Source organism: Triticum urartu, chromosome 5 (assembly GCF_003073215.2).
Source record: "Triticum urartu cultivar G1812 chromosome 5, Tu2.1, whole genome shotgun sequence".
NCBI lineage: Eukaryota > Viridiplantae > Streptophyta > Magnoliopsida > Poales > Poaceae > Triticum > Triticum urartu.
Window position 1 is genome coordinate 533,144,195 of NC_053026.1, and position 14,882 is coordinate 533,159,076.

General features: G+C 45.1%; 2 protein-coding genes across 2 annotated transcripts; one reads left to right on the top strand and one right to left on the bottom strand.

Moving 5' to 3' along the window:
* The first annotated feature begins 5,737 nt into the window (after positions 1-5,737).
* On the top strand, positions 5,738-10,209 carry LOC125510439 (transcription termination factor MTERF2, chloroplastic). The gene is made up of 8 exons (XM_048675614.1): positions 5,738-6,352; positions 6,819-6,956; positions 7,076-7,321; positions 7,447-7,560; positions 7,685-7,867; positions 8,348-8,565; positions 9,093-9,565; positions 9,750-10,209. Exons 1-7 carry the CDS (start codon positions 5,804-5,806, stop codon positions 9,400-9,402), a joined length of 1,758 nt encoding a protein of 585 aa, XP_048531571.1. The 5' UTR covers positions 5,738-5,803; the 3' UTR covers positions 9,403-9,565; positions 9,750-10,209.
* Positions 10,210-10,382: 173 nt separating this feature from the next.
* Positions 10,383-13,659, bottom strand: LOC125510441 (B3 domain-containing protein Os12g0591400-like). The gene is made up of 6 exons (XM_048675616.1): positions 13,436-13,659; positions 13,190-13,320; positions 11,840-12,134; positions 11,566-11,756; positions 10,900-11,449; positions 10,383-10,796 (listed from the first exon to the last, which is right to left on the bottom strand). The coding sequence occupies exons 1-6, from the start codon at positions 13,461-13,463 to the stop codon at positions 10,714-10,716; spliced, it is 1,278 nt and encodes a 425-aa protein (XP_048531573.1). The 5' UTR covers positions 13,464-13,659; the 3' UTR covers positions 10,383-10,713.
* Positions 13,660-14,882: the final 1,223 nt, after the last annotated feature.

Sequence of the window (14,882 nt, forward strand, 5' to 3'; positions counted from 1 at the left end):
GAAACAAACTCTTATAATATGAAAAGCGCTCCCGAGGACACATGGGAATATCATCAAGCTAGTTTTCATCACGTTCATATGATTCGCGTTTGATACTTTGATAATTTGATATGTGGGTGGACCGGTGCTTGGGTGCTGTTCTTACTTGAACAAGCATCCCACTTATGATTAACCTCTATTGCAAGCATCTGCAACTACAACAAAAGTATTAAGGTAAACCTAACCATAGCATGAAACATATGGATCCAAATCAGCCCCTTACGAAGCAACGCATAAACTAGGGTTTAAGCTTCTGTCACTCTAGCAACCCATCATCTACTTATTACTTCCCAATGCCTTCCTCTAGGCCCAAATAATGGTGAAGTGTTATGTAGTCGACGTTCACATAACACCACTAGAGGCTAGACAACATACATCTTATCAAAATATCAAACGAATACCAAATTCACATGACTACTCATAGCAAGACTTCTCCCTTGTCCTCAGGAATGAACGTAATTACTCACAAAGCATATTCATGTTCATAATCAGAGGGGTAATAATATGCATATAGGATTTGAACATATGATCTTCCACCAAATAAACCAATTAGCATCAACTACAAGGAGTAATCAACACTACTAGCAACCTACTAGCACCAATCCCGGACTTTGAGACAAGAATTGGATACAAGAGATGAACTAGGGTTTGGAGATGAGATGGTGCTTGTGAAGATGTTGATGGAGATTGCCCTCTCCCAATGAGAGGAGCGTTGGTGATGACGATGGTGATGATTTCCCCCTCCCGGAGGGAAGTTTCCCCGGCAGAACAGCTCTGCTGGAGCTCTAGATTGGATCCACCAAGGTTCCGCCTCGTGGCGGCGGGGTCTCGTCCCGAAAAGTTCCTTCTTCTTTTTTTCTCATCGAAAGACCTCATATAGGAGAAGATGGGCGTTGGAGAGCCACCAGGGGGCCCACGAGGTAGGGGGCGCACCCTAGGGGGGGCGCCCCCCACCCTCGTGAGCAGGGTGTGGGCCCCCTGGCCTTCATCTTTGGCGTGGATTTTTCTTTATTTCTTTTAAGACGTTCCGTGGAGTTTCAGGACTTTTGGAGTTGCGCAGAATAGGTCTCTAATATTTGCTCCTTTTCCAGACCAGAATTCCAGCAGCCGGCATTCTCCCTCCTTATGTAAACCTTGTAAAATAAAAGAGAATAGCCATAAGTATTGTGATATAAAGTGAAATAACAGTCCATATTGAAATAAATATTGATATAAAAGCATGATGCAAAATGGACGTATCAGGGACTCCGAACAAAGTTCGGTCATCAAATCACATAACTCATAATACAAATCGTCATCGAACGTTAAGCATGCGGACCCTACGGGTTCGAGAACTATGTAGACATGACCGAGACAAATCTTCGATCAATAACAAATAGCGGAACCTGGATGCCCATATTGGCTCCTACATATTCTACGAAGATCTTTATCGGTCAAACCGCATAACAACATACATTGTTCCCTTTGTCATCGGTATGTTACTTGCCCGAGATTCGATCGTCGGTATCATCACACCTAGTTCAATCTCGTTACCGGCAAGTCTCTTTACTCGTTCCATAATGCATCATCCCGCAACTAACTCATTAGTCACATTGCTTGCAAGGCTCATAGTGATGTGCATTACCGAGAGGGCCCAGAGATACCTCTCTGATACATGGAGTGACAAATCCTAATATTGATCTATGCCAACTCAACAAACACCATCGGAGACACCTGTAGAGCATCTTTATAATCACCCATTTACGTTGTGACATTTGATAGCACACAAGGTGTTCCTACGGTATTCGGGAGTTGCATAATCTCATAGTCAAAGGAACATGTATAAGTCATGATGAAAGCAATATCAATTAAACTAAATGATCATTTATGCTAAGCTAACGGATGGGTATTGTCCATCACATCATTCTCTAATGATGTGATCCCGTTCATCAAATGACAACACATGTCTATGGTTAGGAAACTTAACCATCTTTGATTAACGAGCTAGTGTAGTAGAGACATACTGGGGACACTCTGTTTGTCTATGTATTCACACATGTACTAAGTTTCCAGTTAATATAATTCTAGCATGAATAATAAACATCTATCATGATATAAGGAAGTATAAATAACAACTTTATTATTGCCTCTAGGGCATATTTCCTTCATTAAGGAGCCCGTCTGAGTCGGCATTTTATGACCGGTCAGTGACCGAGCGGCCTGCCGGGGCGTCTGGGGCGGGTTTAGGGCGCTCGACTGTAGATGCTCTAACACGGTCATGACTCACCATGTACCGACTGACTTGGTTACCTGCACCATTTTTGCCATTTTGCATGCGTGTCTCACTCGGGTCTGCCGAGGTAAAAACATGCAAAAAACTATCATCTGCACATCATTTGTTTGCATGCATGCAAGCTGGTTGCATCAGGGAAACAAATGATAGATCATCATAGTTACTAACAAATTTGCAGTACAAATTGAAGAGTCATATGGCTCAATAGGGAAAATGTCATCGATGCCTAATCAGGTGGAAGTCCATCCTCGTCCTCTTCCTCTTCTTCCGTTGTTGTTTTGCTTCTTCTTCTCTTCTTCTTATATTGCTGCTCTTCTCTTTTGCCTGTTATTCTTCTTCAGATCCTTGTCTGACTTCTGTTTTCCCACATTGCCCGAGTCCACTCCATCCTTTTGTTCCTTCAGGCTTCGTTGTAAAATGCCTTCACACCATGGTCAGAGCTAACAACAACATTAAGCATTACCTCTTCCTCCTCCGGCACAAGGTCATCACAACCCCAATGTAGGATCTAGTTGTGAAGGATGCAACATGCAAGAACAAGCTTAACTTGGGTAGAGTAATGGTGGAATGACTTTTGATTCAGGATCTTAAATCTATTCTTCAGAGCTCTAAATGCCCTCTGGACCATAAATCGTAGGCTAGAGTGTCTGAGATTGAACAATTCATGTGCGGTCCTAGGATAGTTCCTACCAGAGAACTCTTTCAGATGGTGCCTTGTTTTCCTGAAGGGTGGAAGAACACCAGGCCGACATGCATAGCTAGCATCTCCTAGGTAGAACTTGCCATTGGGGATATCGATGCCATCAGGACAAGACATGTTGTCAATTATAATGTTAGCATCATGGGTTGATCCTTCCCACCCAGCAAACACATACGTGAACTTCAAATCGAAGTCAACCGCATTAAGAACATTCTAGTTTGTGTAGTGCTTTCTACCCTTGTATATTGCGGCATGTGACCTCGGCACTCTAGCAGTCACATGAGTAAAAATGGCATGACAAGCATGTGAAGGGATGAACTATGGGTAGGGCCCACCTTGAAATATGGATACCACTTTGGGCTAGTGCAAATCTTGCTTGGAGTTTGCTCGGTTGGTGACTTGATCATTTCTCCTCTGAGCTCCCCAACAACATACAACACTTGCCTGAAATACCTGCAATGGTCTCCATTGATCACTTGAACATGTTGTGGATAACCCGGAACCACTGGTTATGACCTACTACATCTGTTCTGGTTTATTGGTTCACTTAGTATTTTGAGCCAAATTTTGACCATAGATTTAACTAAGAAAGTAATAATGCATGTCACCAAAAATTATATCATTGAATTCATATTTGAACATAGTTTCCAATGATATTATTTTTGGTTATATGCATTAACATTTTGTTAGTTAAATCTAAGGTTAAAATTTAGCACAAAATGCGAAGGGGGCCATTAAACCAGGACGAAGGTAGTACAACATGGAGGAACATAGAAACTTGCTCTTCCACAGTGGTGTAAATGATATCTTCTAGCAGCCCCTGCCTCCTGAACGTCTGCACAAGCCTAGCAAAAGGTGCTCTTTTCATTCGAAGCATCCACAGAGCCTCTGTGTCATTGCAGTTCTAGATGTTGACATGTAGTTCATATTCGATATTCTCTTTTGATTCCAGATTAACATTGGACATAGCGAATGATAGGTTTGTCACTCCGACGAACAACTTTCTTGTGAACCAACATGATCCAGGCCTGAATTACCACTATTAGTGCTACTGCCAGAACTACCAGCTTCATCCGTTCCTCCATAACCTAGGCGACATTGATAGTGTGGTCAGCAATGGCGCAATCAATCCTACACCGTCCTAACAAACGACTTAACAGAGGATGGGGGTTGTATGTTGCTTACTAGTTTTGAAATCGACAAAGAGCACGGGAGGGGGAGGCCATGGTTGAGATGAGGATGGCCAGATGAAGTCCAATAAGAAGGGGGGAAGTAGCTCCTGTCGCTGAAAAGTTATGCCGCCGCTGCTTGCGCAGATCTGAGTCGCCGCCAGCGCCGATGCCAAGAAGTGATGAAGGGCTTGTCCTAAAGCAAGAGGTGACCGAGTAAATGGCGGGTGAGGCTAGATTTCATGCCATCCCGCCTCCGCTGATTTCCTTCTGCAACCATCTCCTCACCTGATTCTCCCTGCACTACGGTGTACGTCGTGCCCCACTTTTTTGCCCAATTCAGCCTAGCTCGCTGGAAATGGCCAATTCGAGCGTTCCCAGCGAGCCAAGCTCTGGGCGGCTCGAGGGGGTGCTCCAAGAGGCGTTACGGTGGTCGATGACAGAGGCATGCCACCGCTTGTCGTCCACGCCTCCGCCCCACCTTGCGATGGCGCTCCCCGGGGGATGTTGCGACACCCTCCTTGTCTCGCTGCACTACGTCCTCCTTGCGTGATCCAATGTTGGCGCTAGAGGTCCTTCGAAATTAGGACCTCGCGGTCGAATGGCCCCTGACCTTATCCCAGACACGAAGGAAAGTGACGCCCCCCACCATCGGTTACTCAGCCAAACCGCGACGGAGAAGGGTTTTAGGGTCTCGAAGCGTGACACGGACCAACAAGCGAAAAGAACGCCGCGAAGGCCAAAGCCCTTCTATGTGGACGCACAGTGGCAACCAGTTGGAGATGCCGCCGTGACCATAATGGCGACTGGGTAGGTCCTCCTTGTACGAAGATGATGCCAATGGTGGCCGCCCAACCATGTTTGAGCTGCATGGCAACTTCGTATGCTTAATTATGTTTGATTTCTGTCGGACGAATGGGGAGAGGGGGCAAATGATGGATGTGAGCGTCTCGCTTTCAACGGATAATTTGATGACACCGACATGTCAAAATATAGACAGCTAATAACTTCAGATGCACGCCCTTGGAGATGCCATAAGATTCCACAAATGGAAGAAGAACAAAAGGGAGTCGATTTTTTACACACAACCGCGAGTGTTAGAGTTTACGACTTATTTATTTCTGCATCTTATAAATTAATCTAAACATCATATATGTGCATGATAATAGTATATAACATGGCTAACCTGCAAGAAATTCATGCAAAACTGCGATCAAGTATATCCTTCACAAAGTAAGACAAACATTCATGCGTAACTGCAACATTTGTTTTTCTCTGAACACAATTTAATCATATTACTTTCTGAATTGTTCCAGGTGCTCTACAAATCTTCAGAATGCATAATCATAGTCTTTTCGGCGAGTCTTTTTTTTTGTGATTTTTTAAGAAAGCGAGTGCTTGTGTGTACCATTTTTCAATAAAAAAAATACTCAGAATAAGAATGACATGAAATGCAAAATTTTCTACTAGACCTCATCTTCATGAAATTCTGCAAATTGAGATCTTGAAATTTGTCTGAAATTATCTGGAAAAAAAATCGTCTGAAATGTGTTCCCTCGAGTTCAGGCTTCGGAGGGGGAGGGAGAGAAGATAATTCTGAAGCCAAACAGCTCCGCCTCCGCCATGGCCATGGCCACCTCCGCTGCCACTCCCGCGCTCCTCTCTCCCTCACCCCCCTACACCCCGGCCCCTCCACTCCGCGGGCGCCCGCCCCGCCCGCCTCTCCGTCTCGGCCTCCGGCTCCCGCGCCGCCGCCCCGTCACCACCACCACTCCGGCCGCGGCCCACGCCGCGAGCTCCCTCTCCTCCGCCCGCGGCGACCCGCGCGAGGCGGAGGCGGCGGTGGCTGAGCTGCTGCGGGACCACGGCGCGTCGCCGGAGGACGCGGCCGCCATCGCGGCCCGCGCGCCGGGGTACGCCGCCATGTTGGCCGACGGCGTCAGGGAGCTCGACGAGCTCGGGCTCTGGGCGTCCTGGAGCGCCGGGGCGGGCGCGCGCGCCGGCGCCGAGATGGGCGCGCTCGGGTTCGGCAGGAAGGTGTACTTCATGGGGCGGAGCCGGCGCGACGGCGCCGTCGTTCCCCTCGTCGAGAGCCTCGGCGTGCGCCTCTCCTCCGCGAAGCTCATCGCGCCCTACGTCGCCGCCGAGGGCCTCCCCGTGCTCATCCGCAGGGTGAGTGGCCATGGCATACGTTCCTGTAGTCAAAAGTTCCATCTTGGACGCTGCCCAATCTAGGACATCATCTCTGTATTACTAGAACAGAACAGAGTTTACAGTTTGCGCTGCATTTTCCCGTGCTCAAACGCGACGACACTACACCACCCATTGCTTCATCTGTTTTGTAAAATGCCAAACTATTTTAACCATTTACTGTTAATCAGATTAGAAAATGTGCAGCAAATTTTCGTTGACACTAGTAAATGGTGGCATCACATCTCTGTCTGATATTGCGACTGTATGGATTATGAGTTTATGACTGAGTCAGATGTTTTATTTTCGACAAATGTGGTACTCCCTCTGATCCATATTACTTGTCGCTGTTTTAGTACAACTTTATAGGAGGGAGTACTGTTTTTTACTATCTTATATGTTCAGTAGGTTGCAGCATTCTTTACTTACGCTTTTTATTCGTGCATAGGTTAAGTTCTTGAAGGAAATGCTGTTTTCAAGCAGTGGCTATGAAACTCTAATCGGACGGAATGCTAAGCGCATGATGGCGCACTTGTCAATACCCGCAGATGAGGCACTCCAGAGTACGCTGTCATTTTTCGAAAAAGTAAGTTTCACAGTCCAGTTATTGTGTCCCATTGGTAAAAGAATTTCACTGTTTCTTCATAGTTTCATGGCGTTAAATGTCTCTTGAAATTTTATGTTTCTCAAACCATATAACTGCAGATGGAGGCCAGACATGGTGGTCTGAGCATGTTGGCACATGGGGATGTGTCATTTCCCTATCTCATCGAATCATTTCCAATGCTTCTTCTCTGCTCAGAGGACAAACATCTTAAGGCATTAATTGATTTCCTTGAACACATTGGAGTTCCCAAGCCGAGGATTCCATCAGTTCTGCTGGCATTTCCTCCTATTATCCTTTCTGATGTCGAAAAGGATATCAAGCCAAGGATTCATGCATGGGAGAAGGTATGCTAAAAGTACATGATTCTCAACTGAACCCTTATGTTTGTGAACGATTTTGGAACCTGCAATATTATTTTTTTCTCTAGACAACAAGTGTAGTAATGTAATATTATCCTTTTTTTCCCTAGGCTGGCATAGAACAGGAATATATTGGTCGGATGTTGTTGAAGTATCCATGGATTCTTTCTGCAAGTGTGATAGAAAACTACAAGCAGGCCCTTTTGTTCTTCAACAGAAGAAAGGTAACTGGGGGGAAATAATCCTACTATGCCAGCATGGCTTAAGATATCTGTTGTATGCTGTGTTTGTTTGTACTCTATCATAATTGGATACGATAGTGTTCATAAATCAGGTTTTTGCTTTCAGATTTCCAGTACATTTCTTGGCATTGCTGTCAAAAGTTGGCCTCACATTCTGGGTTGTTCAACAACAAGAATGAACTCAATTCTAGTGCTGTTTGATGATCTGGGCATCAGTAAGAAAATGTTGGTTCCTGTTCTTACATCAAGTCCACAGTTGCTGCTGAGAAAACCTAATGAGTTTTTGCAGGTATGTATGTTCGTTTGCGTTGTTTTCCATATAAACTCCATTTGTCGTGGAAAAGCTTCTTTACTTAGCTTTAGCTCTTTCTTTTTCTTCTTTTGGGAAGCAACAATCAATTGTCAGTAGATATTTGTTTGTCAGTATCCTACATGTTCCATTAGGTTGACATTGATAACAGGTTTCATCATTATGTTTTGAGTTTTGCAATTTTGCATTGTTGCCCAATTATTCCTAGGATTACGATTCAGGAGGCATGGATGTGTGGCCAACCTCTAGTCCTAAATTGTTGATATAGGTTCATAGCATTGGGTCTGTCCTTTTAGGTTCATAGCATACTTTCCTGTCAGTATGTAGTTGTTCCACGGAGCAAGTCTTTTGGTTACATTGTGATCCATATCTGGGGATGATCTTGAGTCATTGAAAGTTACTTATATATCTTCCAGTAACTCGCTATCTTGGTACTAATCGTCCTGCCTCGTGTCTCAGGTTGTTTCCTTTTTTAAAGATATGGGTTTTGATAAGATAACAGTGGCAAAGATTGTCTGTCGTTCTCCAGAAATTTTTGCTTCAGATGTGGAGAATACCCTCAAAAAGAAAATCAACTTTCTTATTGACTTTGGTATTTCTGAGCGTCACCTTCCTCGTATCATTAAGAAGTACCCAGAGCTTTTGTTGTTGGACATAAATCGCACACTGCTACCAAGGTATGACAAAAAAGAAAATTGGTTTTACTGCCAAGTCTAAGTCAATGCAGTTGATAAGTGTACTGTTGTAAACTTGTAAATGACATTACGTCATTGCTCATCTAGCTACGAGTATTTAGTTAGGGCCTTTATGGACGATTTTCACCTAAATTTCGCCAAGCTTCATATTAGCCTTGCACATAAACACATAATTTCACATGAGACATAACTAGTAATTATTAAAAAACTGTGCTCAGGTAAAACTGTGTGTTCAAGTTTCCGGCAACCCAGTTACTTCTCATGTAAAGACCTGCTATCACAACTACTGGCTAAGCAAGCTACCGCCAACACATCACTATTGGTAAAGAATTTGAAATATGTCTACTTACAGGATAGGATCAACTGTGTTTATGATCTCAAGTCATTGTAGTCAATAGCTGGTTTACTATTTGCTGCTTATCTGAAGTCTAATAATGTGATTTTCACTAGTCCAATATATACGCTAAGACGATGTCTTAATTCGTAAGTGTTAATTGCTATGTTTGCAGAATGAATTACTTCCTGGGGATGGGCTTGTCTAAGAAAGATGTCTGCTCAATGATCTCTAGATTCTCCCCACTTCTGGGGTACAGTATTGAGCATGTTCTGAAACCAAAGATTGATTTTCTATTGCAAACCATGAAGAAACCACTTAAAGCGGTTGTGGAATATCCAAGGTACTTCAGCTATTCTCTTGAGGGGAGGATAAAGCCACGGTTTTGGATAATAAAGAGTAGAAACATAGACTGCAGTCTGACAGACATGCTTGCAAAAAACAATGAACTTTTTGCTGAAGAGTACCTGGGAATAGAAACATGACCTGTGGCTCCTCTACAGTCAAGCAAAAGTGGTTAATTTCTAGACTTGAAACAAGAGCGGACTATGTTACTGTGTCTGATTATACAGCTTTATGATTCCATCTGGATCCGGGAGGCTGTTTTACAGATGGGAAGCCACTTCTCGAGTCTTCAACATTCATAAGGTGCATGGATTGATCGTGTTTTTCTTTACTCATTGTTAGAATACCAGTTTGTCGTGATGGGGAGTAATGAACGCCTCTATTTTTCACCACGCAAAGTTTTCAGTAGTTCTCATGGCTGACTTTGCATATTTGTGCTTTGTTTCATCTACTGCATGTTAATTTGTTTCAGCATATTGTTTTTCAGACCTTGTCCATTGGGATATCCCCTTGAGACCAGATTGAGGAGGAACTGAAGGCCAGCCCTTGAGACCATTGACGATAGAGACCAACTGCCAAAATATTACCTCTGAGAGCTGCACTTGCATGTATCAGCAAGGGCGCCACGTCAACAGCAAAGCCCAACTCTTGTGCTTGAAACTGCCTGCTGCTATATGTTTCGGCACGGTGCCGTGAAGCGTCCTTCCAGAGAAGAAGGTTCTTACACATTGGTGCTTCGCCAACCGACAGGAGCAGGAACTCTGCTCTGTTGGTGCAGTAGATTGGTATGCGCTTCTCGCTGAGGCATAGGAAGCAGGAAGAGGCGAAGGTTGCAAGGTCGGTTTCGCCGCGGTTTTTTTTGTAACAGTTTTACCCTTTTGTACTCACTGTATACATGGACGTGCGCTGTAATTGGATTTGCAATGGTAAAGAGTAGTAGATTTCACTGGATCTGCGTGCTGTGTAATGTAGCTTGTGCATCACCAAACTTTCGTCTGAGTATATAATCCCTCCATTCCATAATATAAGAACATTTTTCAAGCTAACATAGCTTGAAAAACGTTCTTATATTTTGGGACGGAGGTGGTAGTTAATATATGCAGCTAAGATGAGCACCATGTGTACAAACACCTTTTCTTTGCGTGCCCATACTTGCCCTTATTCCCAAGTTCACTATATGCATTCTGAAAGGGATTCATAGCTGAGTATGAGGTTTAGACAGTGGTTCACTGAAGAAAATAATCCCAACATTCCATATGCAGTATTAACTCGGGAGAAGTTGCTGTAATCCTGCTCAACACATGTTTTAGGTAACACATGAGCTCATCAGTCAAGATGGCGATCGGATCTCTCTCAGGCCGACGACTAATTCAGCAAGAAAATGGTTCTAAATTTTGCGAGCTTTTGGATGAGAAATGGACTATGCATATTGCACGTGCTATCTGAAGTTCTCAACTCACCAGCTGTATTGGCTTCGAAACACCGTCTGCCGTTTCAGATCCAATCGCTTCATTCGAGTTGCCAGCTTTGTGTCCTGAAAAACATGCCATATTTTCTTGTGGTGAGCATACGACAACCACAAGTCGATAGTCTGAAATATGGCAAATGGAAAGAAGTGCACAGGGCAACTATAATACTATGATCTGATTTAGTAGAAGGGCAGGATGTTGAACCCATCTTCTCAGCTTTTGCACGACAGCTTCGTAGCGGCCTCTGCTCCCTCCTTGACGTTGTAGTGTCTGTTCCCAGGACTTCATAATCATCAGAACTCAGGTCAGTAAGTTCATTGTCAGAACTCTGGTCAGTAAGTTCATTGTCAGAACTCAGTTCGGTAAGTTCATTGTCAGAACTCTGGTCAGTAAGTTCATTGTCCTCAGAACTCTGGTTAGTAACTGTAGGTGGGAGTGGTGGCTTTTCTTGGGCATTGGAAGAGTTTCCCATGGCAAAAGTTTTCTCACTACCGCTTGGGTCAAGGACGAGAACTTTGAGGCGAGTTTCCCCCTGAATTATGAAAATGAGGAAGTCATTCTGTTGTATGCACTGATCAGTCACAAACCTATCCCACCCAGATTGGAGTACGATTTGATCCTCATTGTGCTTCTTTGCTCCAACAACGTATATACTCTTGTCAAGGGCTACTATCTTGACAACCTCTTTGAACTGGTCCACAAGCCTCAGTGGTATGTACTGCATGTGCCAAACAAGAGACAGCCATGGTTTAAAAGATACTAGAATCTTGATCAACATGAATAGAATAACTAACATAACCAAAAAATGATTTGAGAAAACATCATGCAACTTACAACATGGCAGTCGATCAAGCTGACATTGCTCTCGTCCATGGCTGCCACAAAAAGAGGAAATCCAGACTTGATGGTATTAGCCCATTCTAGCAATTTATCATCTTGTGCTTTGGTTACAAAGCTCCCGGGCAACATGGTATAGCCAAAGTGGGCTGAGCTATCAACATGTTCAGGATGAGGCACCACTTGTTCTGCACATCAAGAAAAATGTTACAATTAAAATCACAAAAGCATAGAGAAAACATTAAGACTTGAAGACTCTAATCCACTTTACCATTCAGCACACGATGATTGCAAGGTGGTTGAGAACAGGGCAAAAACTTGTCGCGGCCGGATGAATTGAATATTTGAACCTTAAAGGTTGAATTCCCACGGTACACGAACAACATGGGGTTGTTCTCTTCTATGTGATTTGCATCCACAAAGCCCCGCCACCCACTCGTAAGAGTTATCCGGCCGAACTTGAAGAATTTAACACTGTACGTGCGACCGTCAGGAGTTTCAAGTTTGATAGGCTCGGAGTCGGGGATCATATCTCTCAGCTGGCTTGAGACCTCCCATGGTATGCACTGTCAGAAGATTCACTTTGGTTAGAGTCAGATATACTCTCTCCGTCCCATAATGTAAGACGTTTTTTGACACTACACTAGTGTGAAAAAACGTCTTACATTATGGGACGGAGGGAGTAGGTTTCAGCGTTTATGGGCACTGAGTTTCATACTATATGCAGGAAATGCAGACCATACAATTCAGATTGCATGCAGTAGCAGAGGATGTGGAAAACAAACAAAGCAAAGACTCGTATGCCCGGAACACACATTATAGGCTGAACGGTTCAAGTTTACATTTAAATGAGACGACTTAATTACCAAATTGTCATTTTTGGTGAAGATTAATTAATTTATAAATAGCGGGCTCATGGTATGTAGTGCATCGGCAGCGTTCAGTACTAAATCACAAGTGGTTCGCACGCAGGCAGTAGTGTACTAAATCACAAGAGCTACTAGTAGCTAGCTTCACTTGCAGTATCAACACACATGTGCAGACTAGTTGTTTTGCTGCTTCCTCTTCATATGTTGTGAGTCAGTTGTTCCAAGTAAAATATCCTGAAGCAATTCAATTCTGTCATGTACTCCCTCCGTTCCATATTACCCGTCGCTGATTTAGTACAAATCAGCGACGGGTAATATGGAACGGAGGGAGTATATGTTATCTATGACAGGCACACAAAATAGCTAAGAAGCAAATTAAGCATTTTTTCAGTGAAATTTTGAGCACCCCCAAATAATCAGGAAAACCCCTTTCTAGGAGCATTGGAATCTCCCACTTGCAGTACTGACCAATAAACAGTTTGAAATGGCACATATGTTGCAGTACAGAGTGTTCTTCCTCCTGCTGCCTCTTGTTCATACATATGTTGTGAAACAAATTTTATACCAGGCAGATTTTAGCATCCGTCACACAGCAACATTTTCATGAAATTTGACATTTTTGTCAGCGAAATCTTGAGCACCCACAAAAAAACAAAAAAACCTGAAACTGAACCCTTGGCGCCGCAAGAAATGTACAGAGGAAACTGAATGGATCGAAGGAGGAGTAGGAGGGGGAGGGGTTGTGAGCAGACCAGATGATCTTTGTCGTGGGAGGCGAAGAGGAGGAACTGCTTGGTGCCGTGGTCGTGGTTCCAGTAGCAGTAGCGCCTCCACTCCTCGCAGTCCCCGCAGTCGCAGCCGGCGCCGCCCGCCCCGCCGCAGCCTGGACATGGACGCACGCACGGCGACCGCAGACCGTGTCAAGAAAAGGCGGCCGGCGTCTCCCAAACAAGGAAAAAACACAAATGCCCATGGACGGGGAGTTGGTGGCAGGTCACCTGGGTTGAAGAGCTCGCCCATGTCCATGGATCGCCGCCGCGCCGGTGCCCGGTCCGCCGCCGACGGACCCCAATGTGCTTCTTTTCTTTGGTTGATTGATCGTACTGGGGCCCGAGGGTGTGGGTGAAGCGCGCAGCGCAGTGAGCTCGCAAGCCCAAAAGGGAAACTGCGGCTGGTGGCCACTGAGCGGCCGACGCGTGACGCTCCCTCTCTCCCTCTGTCTTGCTTGCTTTGCTTGGGATTGGGAGGCTCCTCAATTATTTGACCTACCGTGGTAGATAGATGGATACAGTGCAGTACACACAGGTAGAGATGCGTGAGGGGATGTTCCCATACCGTCAGCATCTTCACCCGTTGGCCTCACAGGGGGCGCCTAAAATCGCTGTCTGGGATGAGCCAGCGTAAAAATTAGGCCTGGAGACGACTTAGTCCCCAGCCGTCGGCCCCAGGGCCGCCCCCAGGCGTGTTTAAAAATAAAATTTGTATAGCAAATTTCGGCATAGTTCGGCAAAGTTCGGCTAAACACGATAAATTGCGGCAAACTTAGGCATATATTAGACATGTTCGCGGATTTTCATTACATAGCAAAATAGATAACTAATCTAAAAAAAACTGGCTGAACGCCGAGTAGTCGCCGTCGTCGCCGCCATCGTCGCCGCCGTTGTCGGACTTCTCCTCCTTGAGCATCTCTAGCACATCCAGTGTAACTCTGCCAACTGCGTTTTTCCGAACATTATACGGGATGACAAAAAAACAAAAGACCCACGTAGATCTTGCAAATGAGGCCTGGCCTGTAAATGTTTTATGGGCGGTCCGTACCGACCGGCTCTCCGGTATATATGCCGGCGCGGGGTAATTTTAGGGTTCCTATCCGTCATTCTGTGCATTCATTTGCACCGCAAAATCCAGCCCTCCGGCAGCGATTTCCGGCTCCTTCGGCCACCGGATCTTGGCGGCAATGGCGTCCGCGGGTGCAGGGCGTGGCGGTCGCGGGGGTTTCGGCGGTTCGCCGCCAGAAGCGTCACAACGACGACGAGGCTGACAGCTCCTCCCTTCGCCCTCTGGTGTCGGACAGGCAAACGGAGGCAGCACGCCTTCGTGGCGTGAAGCCCCATAGCGTCGGAGCGAGGGCGTGGGCGAGCTTCTGTCGCCTCGGGCGGTTGTTCGACCCGGCCATCCAGCGCCCACGGGCGGTCGAGCACGCGTGTGAAGGAAATATGCCCTAGAGGCAATAATAAAGTTATTATTTATTTCCTTATTTCATGATAAATGTTTATTATTCATGCTAGAATTGTATTAACCGGAAACATGATACATGTGTGAATACATAGACAAACAGAGTGTCACTAGTATGCCTCTACTTGACTAGCTGGTTGATCAAAGATGGTTATGTTTCCTACCATAGACATGAGTTGTCATTTGATTAACGGGATCACATCATTAGGA